This window comes from Carcharodon carcharias, chromosome 21 (genome assembly GCF_017639515.1).
Source record: "Carcharodon carcharias isolate sCarCar2 chromosome 21, sCarCar2.pri, whole genome shotgun sequence".
Taxonomy (NCBI): Eukaryota; Metazoa; Chordata; class Chondrichthyes; order Lamniformes; family Lamnidae; genus Carcharodon; species Carcharodon carcharias.
In genome coordinates, this window is record NC_054487.1 from 81,425,546 (window position 1) to 81,437,938 (window position 12,393).

The window sequence follows — 12,393 nt, forward strand, 5'->3', positions numbered from 1 at the left end:
GGATGGGCAATAAATGTTGGCCCTACCAGCAAAGCCCACATCCCGTGAATGAATGGAAAAAAAAGAAAGGGAAATGATGTTTGACAAACATGTTGGATTTTTTTGGAATGTTACTGGTAACCAGTGGATGTGGTGCATTTAGATTTTCAGGAGGCTTTTGATAAGATCCCATACATGTTCATACAAAATTAGAGCACATGAGATTGGGGATAATACGCTGGTATGGACTGAGAATTAGTTAATGGATAGAAAACAGAGTAGGAATAAACAGGTCATTCTCAAGATGGCAGGCTGTTACTAGTGGGGTACCACAAGGATCAGTGCTGGGGCCACAGCTGTTCATCATCTATATAAGTGATTTGGATGTGGGGACCATATGAAATATTTCCAAGTTTGCTGATGGCACAAAACTAGATGAGAATGTAAATTGCGAGGCAGATGCAAGGAAACTTCAAGGGGACTTGGACAGGCTACAGAATGGGCAAGAACATGGAATATAATGTGAATAAGTGTGAAGTTATGCACTTTGATAGAAAAAACAAAAAAGCAGAGTATTTCTTCAATGGTGAGAGGTTGGGAAGTGTTGATGTCCAAAGGGACCTAATTGCTCTTGTTGTTAAGTCACTAAAATCCAGCGTGAAGCTGCAGCTAGCAAACAGGAAAGCCTTGGTGATACTGTGTCTGGAGTATTGTGTATAATTTTGGTCTCCTTATAGGGAAGGACATACTTGCCACGGAGGGAGTGCAAAGGTTTTTTTATGCAGAGTGTAGTGGGTATCTGGAATTTGTTGCCCAAGTTGGTGGTAGAGGCAGAAACTTAAAACTCTTTTAAAAAGTACCTGGATCTATGGGCCGGGTGCAGGAAGGTGGGATTAGAAAGGGCACCTGGGTGTCCTCGGGCTGGCATGGACAAGATGGGCCAAATGGCCTCCTTCTGTGCTGTAACTTTTCTATGGTTCACCAGACTGATTCCTAGGAAGGCAGGATTGTCTTATGAGGAAATATTAAGGAGGCTGGCCCTATATTCTCTTGAGTTTCAAAGAATGAGGTGATCTCATTGAAACTTATAAAATTCTTACAGGGTGTGACAGGCTGGATGTGGATAGGGTGTTTCCCCTGGCTGGTCAGTCCAGAACCAGTGGACACTGTCTCAGAATAAGGGGTAGGCCATTTAGGACTGAGATGAGGAATTTCTTCACTCAGAGGGTGGTGAATCTTTGGAATTCTCTACCCCAGAGGGCTGTGGAAGCTCAAACATTGAGCGTGTTCAAGACAGAGATGGATCGATTTCTAGATATTAATAACATCAAGGGATATGGGTTAGTGGCGTTGAGGTAGATGGTCAGCCATGATCTAATTGAATGGCGAAACAGGCTCCATGGGCCAAATGGCCTACTCCTGCTCCTATGTCCTATGTTCGAAGCATGAATAAAAAGCTTTTTTTTTAAAAAGGAACTTTATAAAACATTTTCTCCAGCAGAGAGTGGAGAATTAGGAATCACCAATACACTGTAAATAACACAGCAGTGACTGAACCAAGTTTCCAATCCTACAAACCAAGGGCAAGGTTTAATACATGCATTTTTCCAAAAGCAACACATCCAAGTTACAGATTTTTAAAGATAGAAATAGCAGCAACACACTGTATTAAAATACAAAAATCTAACTTTGTCAATGTTTACATGCATGGACCTAGCAGGATAGTATAGTTTTGAGGAAATAAGTCTGGTTCGTTGTAGTGTTTGGATCATTAATCTTAAACTATCAAACATGGACTTTGTTCACCCACCTGTTGAAATGGTAGTTAACCCACCAACATAAATAAGTCGTGTAAATAGCTTGTGCCAGGTTTGGGATTTTCCTTCACATAATTATATATGACTATTTTTACATTAAAATGTTGCAGCTCACCATTTTCAGTTCATGTAAAAAGAAATGTTTTAATATTCTGGTTAGCAACATCCCATGGGCAGTGACCGAGAGCAAAGACATCATCATGGCAGACCTAACAGTCCAACCACAGTCCCACAACCCTATTAACACACAAGCCACTGCTGCCTTTCAAACGCTAACCTTGCTGAACTGGAATTTCATGACTGATGCAGTAACGTATTAATTTTCAACATCTTCCCAGTGAATGTCTTTGAAGTAGTCAAACTGCTTCCCGTTGAGCCTTGCAAAGACCAGAAATGATGACTTAGTTTCAAGATCGCACTCGTACTCAGTTAGATCAACATTAATGAATAAAGGGCGGGCAGTCAAATATGGGTCTGGCAATGGCCACTGTAAACCCAAATGATGACGATGAAGCTGGAAGTGAGGAAGATAAGCATTAACCATTTGGAAAGGTGACCTCCAATCTGCAACATATATAAAGATGTGAAACAAAACTGAATAAAAACCCATGAGATTTGGAACTAACTCAGCATATACAGCATAGCCTCAAAGCCTCCACGGTATACAAAGCTGTGAGGACCCCCTACCGTACTGATAAAAACAAGGTGAAGTCTGAGGCAACAGAGCAAGGATCAGTCATCCAATCACTGAGCAAATTCACTCTCTCATATAACACAGGATAATGAAATTCAAACCACACTGAAGAAAAAAACATGAATCACAATTTCAAGGTGCTGAAATCTACAAATCATGCATTATTTGTTTGATAAGAGTGCATAAACACAGAGGCACATTTCTCTTATCCAGAACCCTCAAGTGCAACACATCATAGCCAAGGGTAAGCGAGCAATCCAGGAGTTTAACCAGCAAAAATCTCACAGCCTACTAACATTGGTGGAGTCCATTTGCAGGTCCACCCCAGGCTACGGAACACTGGTATGCTGAATCACCTAGAGTCAAGTGAGAAGCGACAGGTCCCAGTACTGAGCCCGTAGAATTCCCAGTAGAAATGACCTGCCTGCCTCAGGCATGAAACGTTCACCAAGTCTGCCACTGAAGGCAGTTCTGATCCTCCATCAGGAGACATGTCATCTGGTGGTCAGCTCATGTCAAAGGAATATTAATACCTTGCCTCCCATCCCAGGAGAACAGATCATTAAACAGTTCAGTACTGCCTGAATATGGTGGGGGCAGATTCAATCTTGGCTCTCAAGAAAATTGGATCATTATCTGAATAGAAAAAATTGGAAAGCTACAAAGAAAAGGAGAATGGGACTAGCTGAGTTACTCTTGCAGAGAGCCAGCATGGACACATTGGGCCAAATGGCCTCCTTCTGTGCAATAACTATTCTATGATTCTAAGAATGAGCTCACGCACTCACTCAATTTTTCAATTGGAAAAAAATACACTTTATTCTAAAACTCAAACTACAATATCAAGGATATGTCACCTTTCAGTTTTCCCAATACAATGGTGCAGGAACTATACTCTGATCTTTCACTTACTTTGATTAATACTCCATTTGTGCAGTGCCACACAATGCCTTCGACTTTCCCCTCTGGGCTTTCCACAAACCATGAGATCAGATCCGTGAGCTTAAGTGTCAGAGGTTTCTCAATCTGCAGGGATCCATGAGGAATCAGGAAATGGACAGGTCGCCTCTTGTTTCCCAGCCCTGGAGCAGGAATGAGAGTGAAGACTTGTCAGTTTCACGTTTACTAACACTTCACACATCCAGCCAAGGGATTAAGATGGGGTGAAAAAAATTTGAAAAATAGTCAATCAAAATCATCAGTGAGGAATATTCCTGCCCCACTTGCCTCTATCCAAAGTTTTTGCCAACTGCAGTTTTGAGAAGATACTTGATAAAATGCCAGTGAAAAAAGGAACTCAAATTTATGTGGCTCCTTTCCCATTCTTAGGATATCCTAGAGTATTGACACCTAATGCATTACTTTTAACATGCTCTCACTATGAGATCGGCTGCAGCAAACTCCCACAAACAATAAATAGGATGGGAGACCAGTTAATCTCACTATGGCTGAACTTGCTTTGCTACATCTTACTGATCTATTCTTGCACGAATGATTTTTCTTCATCTTATGTAAAAATAAACATTTTATTTATCCGGTATTTTTTCATAATGCTTTTGAATCAGTTTCCTTCTCTTTATCTCACCAACACCTAACTCTCTGATCCACATTCCTTCAAACAGACATCCCTTCGGGTACCCGCTGTGGTTCAGTGGGTAGCACTCTCAGCTGAGTCAGAAGGTTGCGGGTTCCAGGCTTCAGCACAAAATCCAGGCAGGGGCTCCCAGTGCAGTACTGAGGAAGTGCTGCACTGTGTTAGAGTTGCGATCTTTAGGCCGAGAAGCTGAACGTCTAAGAGGATAGATGGTTTAACATCTGATCCAGGTGATGGCACGCTCAACAGTGCAGCACTCCTGGATTAAGCACTCACGTCTCTGGACTGGGGACTTGAACCCGTGACTTCCTGATTTAGAGGCAAGAAGGCAACCCACGGCTGACAGGCCGAGAGTTCAGAATAAAGGTAAATTACTATGCACACAAACTAAAAGAGAGTTTGCCTACCGTATGGGTTGCCGTTAATATGTGTTCCTACAACCTCCAAAGTTTGTTCAAGAAGCTCCACTAGTGGAACCATGGTAATTTCTAGAAGATTCTTCTCTGAGCAGGGTTTCAAAACCAGAGCTAATCCAGTATCATAATTCACAGTGGAAAGGTGCCAGCAGTAGGGTTTGCTCCCTTTCCCGACTGGAATCCAACCTTTGGAAATGTTTGGAGGCAAAAGGAGGAATGAAAATAAATTTCTATAAAGCCCACTTGAAGAGCCTTGAGGCAACGTCATCTAGTGACTAAAAACTTGTTTCCTCGTACCAGGAATGTGCCCGTTTTCATCTGGTTGCAGTCGACCATTTATTTGGAGCACTCCATGGGCCGGGATCCAGGAATCGCTAACTGTCCTGAAGTCATCGTCAAGATTCCAAGTGAACGCTGAAGGGTAAAACAAACAGTGCGTGAGAGAGCCTGGAGTTACTGCACCCGATTCATGCGCCGTCACAGTGCTTACAAAGTGATGGCAAGTAGGAATTAGCCAGCTATCTCCCTTCATTACTAATATTAACTCTATCACGTCAAATATCTGTCCTCTGTTATGGCAGGTTGTTCAATTTACTGTTTATATAAACAGTAACGCACACAAGGACTGGGATTTTCCAAACTCGGCTGGGTGCGGACACAGAAACCCAAGGACAATCTGTCCAAGAATATGCATTTATAAAGCACCTTTAATGAATCAATACAATAATCAAACAAAATATTGACACCGAGCTACTTAAATAGATATTAGGGCAGATGGCAAAAATCTTGCTCAAAGGGGTATTACCGAGCGTCTCAAAGGAGGCAAGTAACGTGGGGGGGGCGAGAAGGTGTAGGAAGAGAATTCCAGGGCTTAGGACCCAGGCAGCTGAAGACACGGCCACCTATGGCAGGGTGGGGTAGGTGGACAAAGGGATCTTGGAGGGTTGTAGGACTGGAGGAGGTCCCAGAGATAATACCGAGACAACTGTGTCAATCTCAATGCCATTCCCTTTCCCTCAATACAAAACCCCAGCTCAAAGTTGAGAGATGGAGAAGGTGGGACCCTTTCAAAACATCTCTAATACTCAAGAGTGTTTGTCTAAACTATTCACTGAGAAGAAAAGGGCCAAGTACTTTTAAAAATTGCAATAAATTGTTGCTTGAAACAGAACAAGAAGAAGGAAAAATGCTATCGTTACCGGCGCTGGTTTTGGAAGTCTGAAATTTCCTGAATCGCTTCTCTGCTTGTTTGGTAGGTTTCCTGTCCAATCGAGCCCAGAGATACGGCAAATCTGACAACATTCACGATCAAACATTAATTAACCAACTGAACTCTGCCCATTAATCAAAACGACACAGTAAGGATAAAAGTATTGGGATTCCAGAGCTTTACAGCACAAGAGAGAGGCCAGATAACTCTCTCACAGAGCTTACCACAAATTATTTGGTGAGGCGGTGCCATAGTGGTATTGTCACTGGACTAGTGCTCCAGGTGCCCAGGATAATGCTTTGGGGACCCAGGTTCAAATCCCACCATGGCAGAAGTTGAAATTTGAATTCAATAAAAAATCTGGAATTAGAAGGTCTAACAATGACCATGAAACCATTGTCAATTATCATAAAATGTCCTTTAGGGAAAGAAATCTGCTGTTACGTGATTCCAATCCACAGCAATGTGGTTGACACTTAAATGCCCTCTGAAATGGTCCAGCAAGTCATTCAGTTCTCAAGGGCAATTAGGGATGGGCAATAAACGCTGGCTCAGCCAGCAATGCCCACATCCCATGAACAAATTTTTTTTAAAACTGTCACAATAACCTAGTGTAGCGCATCACTGTCCAACAGGTCCAACAACAATCAAACCATGAATGGATAACCATTGAGTTTAAATGCACAGGCTAATGGCAGGTGGGATTACTGCGTTTCAAAGTGCAAATACAGAAATGTAGTGAACGGCAAACAGGAAAATAGCAAACATCAGGAGGATGCAGACTGGCGAAATGGGCAGACACATGGCAAATTAAATTTAACACAGGAAAGCGTGAAGTAATTGATGTTGGAAGGAAGAATGAGGAGATGCGATAGAAACTAATTGGTACAATTCTAAAGAGGGTGCAAGATTGAATCCTGGGGCTATACATAAAGTCTTTGAATGGCGCAAGAGAAGTTGAGGAGGCACATGGGATCCTCAGCTTTATAACCTGAAGCACAGAGTACAAAAGCAAGTTTTGCTAAACTTTTATAAATTTATAGTTAGGCCTCAGCTGCAGTTTTGTGAGCCCCACACATTAGGAAGGATGTGAAAACTTTTGAGACAGGCCAAAAGGGTTTACTACCTAAAATGTTATAAAAGTTTTAAAAATAGATTACTAGCAGTTAACAGACCTCTGCTAAAATGAAAGCAAAATACTGCAGAGGCTGGAGATCTGAAATAAAAACAGTAAGTGCCGGAAAATCTCAGCAGGACGTCTGTGGAGAGAGAAACAGAGTTAACGTTGAATCCTTCCGAATGTCCTGCTAAATATTGTATAGATTTCTGTGCAGATTTCACACCTAATTTTTTTTATTCGTTCCTGCCAGAATTTATTGCCCATCCCTAATTGCCCTTGAGAAGATGCTGTGAACTGCCTTCTTGAACAGCTACAGTCTGTGTGGTGTAGGTACACCCAGAGTGCTTTTTCCTGCAATGGTTGATACAACCATTTCACAGCGCGGTTAAAATTCAACCACATTGCAGTGTGTCTGCTGTCAGGTGTAGAATGGACTGCGTAAGGACATTAGAGACCCTGATGTGTTTTTACGACAATTCAGTAGTTTCATGATCATTATTAATGAGACGAGCATTTATTAACAAGATGAGCTTTTTATTCCAGATTTCTGAAAAGAGACATGTTGCCGAAGCTCTTTGTCTTGCACTCATCATCAGGACAAATACAAGAATGCCAAATTTCAAATGATCACAACAAGGAGAAAAGGGTGCTGATTGGTTGGCAACTCTACTCTGACTGACCCAGACATTACGTTCTCCATGGCGATGGGGAGCTCTGGGCTCCCAAAACTCCTGGGTAATTCAAAAAAGGAGCAAGGATTGGATATATTCCTTTTGTTTGCGGAGAACGGGTGTGTAAGAATGCAATGTCACTTCTAGCAAGCGTAAATGAGCCATGTTACGAGTTCAACTGATCATCTTAAATTGATTACTGGTGTAGCCATTAGCACACTCAGGATTGTTCAGCAAGTGCTGCCCAATCGCAGAATCACACCTAACAGCAGACGTTTTATTTTGGGTTTTTCAAACACGGGATGGTTGAGTACGGTCTGTACTCTACCTATTATAACCAAAAGGGACATGCTGTTTGATTCGATCAGTCAAACACTGGGACGTACGGCCTAAGTACCTGGCATCACACCGGCAACAAAATTCATACACAATGTTGCTCAATTCTGCAGTTGGCAGAATGTCTTTTTGGACTGATGGCAGCATTCTGTTAGTGGAAAATACCGCTTGCAGAGTCACTACATAATAGCATCATGAAACAGCTTCCTTATTTCTCAAGTGCTAGTACGATAACATTCTTGTGTTTGTCCTGTTAAGTGCAAGGTGTAAAGTTTCAGCGACATGCCTCTCTTTTCAGTAATATTCAAGTTCTGTACTACCAAGCGACTGTTTATTCCACAACAAAAACAGAATTACCTGGAAAAACTCAGCAGGTCTGGCAGCATCGGCAGAGAATAAAAGAGTTGACGTTTCGAGTCCTCATGACCCTTCAACAGAACTAGGTGAATCCAAGGAGAGGGGTGAAATATAAGCTGGTTTAAGGTTGGCGGGGGGCGCACTGCTTGCTTGCCCCTACAACCACACCACCCCCTCCACTTCTCTCCCCCCACCCAACCACCACCCACCCCCCCACCTTAAACCAGCTTATCTTTCACTCCTCTCCTTGGATTCACCTAGTTCTGTTGAAGGGTCATGAGGACTCGAAACGTCAACTCTTTTCTTCTCCACCAATGCTGCCAGACCTGCTGAGTTTTTCCAGGTAATTCTGTTTTTGTTTTTATCTCACTGTTTATTCCACATTCATTAATTATTTGCCTTTAAATTCCCCCAGATGCCAGGGTGGGATTCGAACTCATGTCTCTGGATCATTATTCCAGGCCTCTGGATCACTAGTCCAGTAATATAGTAATATTATCACTATGTTACTGCCTATGCTATACTGCACATTTTATCAACTTTAAAATCACTTCATTCTCTTTTTATAACTAAGGTGTGTCTGTTATGTTACCTTTGTATTTAGTGACATAGCAGCAGGATCCGTCCACTTTCTCTGTGGCGATTGCATGGTGTATATCTGCTTCCAGTGCCTTCAAACTCAGCTCTCCAGTAGCCAAAACTCTGAAAGGCTGAAAACAAGTTTATGAGTGAAGGGTCTGTCCCAATGGAGTATGAACAGGCTGGACGGAGGAAACAATCCAGTCAGTTTGGAAGTAACCACTGGGCGACCTGGTCAAATGCCTGAAGTAAAACAACTGGGCAAGCAGTTCCTACATAGGATCATAGAATGGTTACAGCACAGGAGAAGGCTATTCAGCCTGTTGTGTCTGTACTGGCCCTCTGAAGGAGCAATTCCCCTGGTACCACACCCGCTTTTTCCTGCAAATTTTTCTTTTTCGAATAATGATCCAACTCCCATTTGAACGCCTCAACTGAACCTGCCTCCACCAACTCTCAGGCAGTGTGTTCCAGATCCTAACCTGCATGAAAAGGTTTTTTCTCATGTCTCCATTGCTCCCTTTGCCAATTACTTAACTCTGTGTGCTCTCATTCTCAATCCTTCCACCAATGGGAAGAGATTTTCCCTATGGACTCTGCCCAGACCCCTCACGATTTTGAATACCTCTATCAAATCTCTTCTCAGCCTTTTTTTCTCTAAGGAAACAGTTCCAACTTTTCCAATCTATCTTCATAACTGAAGTTCCTCATCCCTGTAACCATTCTCATGAATGTTTTCCACACTCTCTCCAATTTCTTCACATCCTTCCTAAAGCGTGATGCTCAAAACTGGACACAACACTCCAGTTGAAGCCGAACCAGTGTTTTATAAAGGCTTAATATAATTTCATACACTTATCAGAAACATTCACAAATGGACTGCTGGTTTTGTCCAAACAAATCTTCCTTTTTTTTAAAAAAACAGATTCTCAAATAGAAAAAGCAACAGAGAGATCTGGAATTGTACGAGTGGAGGAAATTAATCCCCAAGCACTATTCAAAGAGAAACAAGGATTTGCCACTTCTATTCACAACAATGTTCCTCATAGAATCCTACTGCACTGAGGGCCATTCAGCCCATTGTGCCCATGTCAGCCCTTTGAATGAGGTTCCCTATTAATCCCACTCCCACTACCCATCTCTGTAGCCCTACAAATTTTACATTCAGGAACTACTTTGCTCTGTTTCCATGGTTGTCCTAGAAATATAGATGGGATCATCTAGCTCTTGTAACGACGAATAGACAATAATTAGTCCGAGTGATCTGCTGGATTGGTTTCAATTGCCTGAGGTGGTCATTGGAGTGGGAGGCCATTTAGTCCCTTGAACCTGTTCTTTCATTCAACCAGACTGTGGCCAATCTGTGACCTAACTCCACAAACCCGCCTTTACCCCGTGCCCATTAATACCTCTGACTGGCAAAAATCTATTAACCTCAGATTAGAAAGTGTTACAAACTTCACCACCCTTTGTTTGTGGAAGTGTTTCCCAATTTCACTCTTCAAACGTCTAGCTCATAATTTTTAGATTTTACCCCCTTGTCCTTATTGCTAAGTGGGGGGGGGGCGGGTTTAAGGGATATGCAGAAACTTCAAGAAGGAGCAGTTGAGGTATAAGATCAGCTATGATCTGATCAATGGTGGAGCAGGCCCCTGAGGCCAAGTGACTTACTCCAGCAACTTTTTTTTCATTAAGAATGGCCAACATCCAACAAATCAATGATCTAGTCCTTTATCACACTGTGGGAGCTTGCTGTGCACAAATTGGCTTCCACGTTACAGCAGAGGCTATGCTTTCTAAAGCACTTCATTGGCTGTAAAGCTTTTTTTTTTGGGTGGGGGTGGGGGATGTGGGGTGGGAAAGGCGCCATATAAATGCAAGTCTTTTGCGGTGTGAAGCTCCTTCATTCCTCCAGGGGGAGTCTCTGATAGAATCCCTCTGGATCCTGGGCAGGTTCTCAAATTAAAATTGTCATCAGCGGGTGAGCACAGAGGCTAATGGGAATCAGGGTGCAAACTGGTCGAAACTCTTTAAAAATAAAAACCCTGCGGTTGGCACCTTTGCTCCGGATGCGAGGCTTAAGTTTCAAAACGAACCGGGATAAACCTGCAAGTTTCCTTCCAGCGGCGAGCCAGTCGCCGCCGCTTCTTACCTGGTTGGCCCGCTTGGTTCCCGGCTCATCCCTGACCTGAGTGCTGAAAGCGCAGGGGATTTTCTGCTGCACCGAGCCCGGCTGTTGCATAGCTTCTCCCCCCGCCCCCAGCCCCCAGCCCCCAGCCCCGGCTGGCAGAGCGCAGAGTGCGGGGTGGACCCAGCGCCAGGAGCCGGTCCGGTCTTCACCCCCCAACCCCAACCCCAACGCCGCACACACAACGACTATAAAAGCGGATGAATGCAGCCAGGAAGCCCATGCAAACGCTCCCACACTCCGCACTGAGCTTTCTCCGCCGATCTTTGCACCGCCCCCTCCCCTCCCCTCGCCTTCCCTTTTTGTTACGCCGAATCTCCCACATTTGCTACAGTTGCCTCCCAGGCGCATGCGCATGAGCAGCTGTCTCTGTGTGTGTGTGTGTGTGTGTGTATATGTGAGAGAGAGAGAGAGAGAGAGAGAGTCTAGACACAGCAAAAAGCCTCAGTGGCATCATTGAAACAGCAATGATCGCAGCAATACTGGCGTTCACACCGGCCTTTTTGCAGAACGGCAGCGCAACCAGACTTGGGGACGAGTGTTTAGAATGTGGTAAAAACAAAAAAAAACTGCGGATGCTGGAAATCCCAAACAAAAACAGAATTACCTGGAAAAACTCAGCAGGTCTGGCAGCATCGGCGGAGAAGAAAAGAGTCGACGTTTCGAGTCCTCATGACCCTTCGACACAACTTGAGTGAGTCCAGGAAAGAGGTGAAATATAAGCTGGTTCAAGGTGTGTGTGTTGGGGTGGGGTGGGGTGGGGTGGGGGGGGAGAGAGAAGTGGAGGGGGTTGGTGTGGTTGTAGGGACAAACAAGCAGTGATAGAAGCAGATCATCAAAAGCTGTTGTTTGTGACATCTTTTGATGATCTGCTTCTATTACTGCTTGTTTGTCCCTACAACCACACCAACCCCCTCCACTTCTCTCTCTTCCCCCCCCCTCCCCCACACACACACCTTAAACCAGCTTATATTTCACCTCTTTCCTGGACTCACTCAAGTTCTATCGAAGGGTCATGAGGACTCGAAACGTCAACTCTTCTTCGCCGATGCTGCCAGACCTGCTGAGTTTTTCCAGGTAATTCTGTTTTTGTTTAGAATGTGGAACTTGCAACACAGGCAATGGGGGAGGCAATTTCTTTTATTCCAAGTCAGGATGGTGTGTGGCTTGGAGGGTAACTTCCAGGTGGTGGTGTTCCCATCTGTCTGCTGCCCTGGCAGCATCGGCGGAGAAGAAAAGAGTTGACGTTTCGAGTCCTCATGACCCTTCGACAGAAGGGTCATGAGGACTCGAAACGTCAACTCTTTTCTTCTCCGCCGATGCGAAGGGTCATGAGGACTCGAAACGTCAACTCTTTTCCTCTCCGCCGATGCTGCCAGACCTGCTGAGTTTTTCCAGGTAATTCTGTTTTTGTTTTGGATTTCCAGCATCC

At 43.9% G+C, this 12,393-nt stretch overlaps 1 protein-coding gene across 2 annotated transcripts; it reads right to left on the reverse strand.

Moving 5' to 3' along the window:
- Nucleotides 1–1,472: 1,472 nt before the first annotated feature.
- c21h12orf29 (chromosome 21 C12orf29 homolog) lies at nucleotides 1,473–11,019 on the reverse strand. Of its 2 annotated transcripts, none has more exons than XM_041216233.1 (7): nucleotides 10,926–11,019; nucleotides 8,787–8,904; nucleotides 5,700–5,792; nucleotides 4,798–4,914; nucleotides 4,492–4,686; nucleotides 3,403–3,572; nucleotides 1,473–2,310 (listed from the first exon to the last, which is right to left on the reverse strand). In XM_041216233.1, exons 1-7 carry the CDS (start codon nucleotides 11,013–11,015, stop codon nucleotides 2,113–2,115), a joined length of 981 nt encoding a protein of 326 aa, XP_041072167.1. In that variant the 5' UTR covers nucleotides 11,016–11,019; the 3' UTR covers nucleotides 1,473–2,112. The 2 variants fall into 2 exon arrangements, with proteins under 2 accessions (XP_041072167.1, XP_041072169.1); XM_041216235.1 differs by having other exon boundaries at nucleotides 2,112–2,360.
- Between the last annotated feature and the right edge of the window lie 1,374 nt (nucleotides 11,020–12,393).

Coding starts and splice junctions, on each gene's coding strand:
- c21h12orf29 (XM_041216233.1), bottom strand. CDS start 11,015: ATGCAACAGCCGGGCTCGGTGCAGCAGAAAATCCCCTGCGCTTTCAGC. Junction 8,905..10,925: donor GAACCAAGCGGGCCAACCAG/GTAAGAAGCGGC, acceptor ACTTGTTTTCAG/CCTTTCAGAGTTTTGGCTAC. Junction 3,573..4,491: donor TATTAACGGCAACCCATACG/GTAGGCAAACTC, acceptor TTCCTGCTCCAG/GGCTGGGAAACAAGAGGCGA.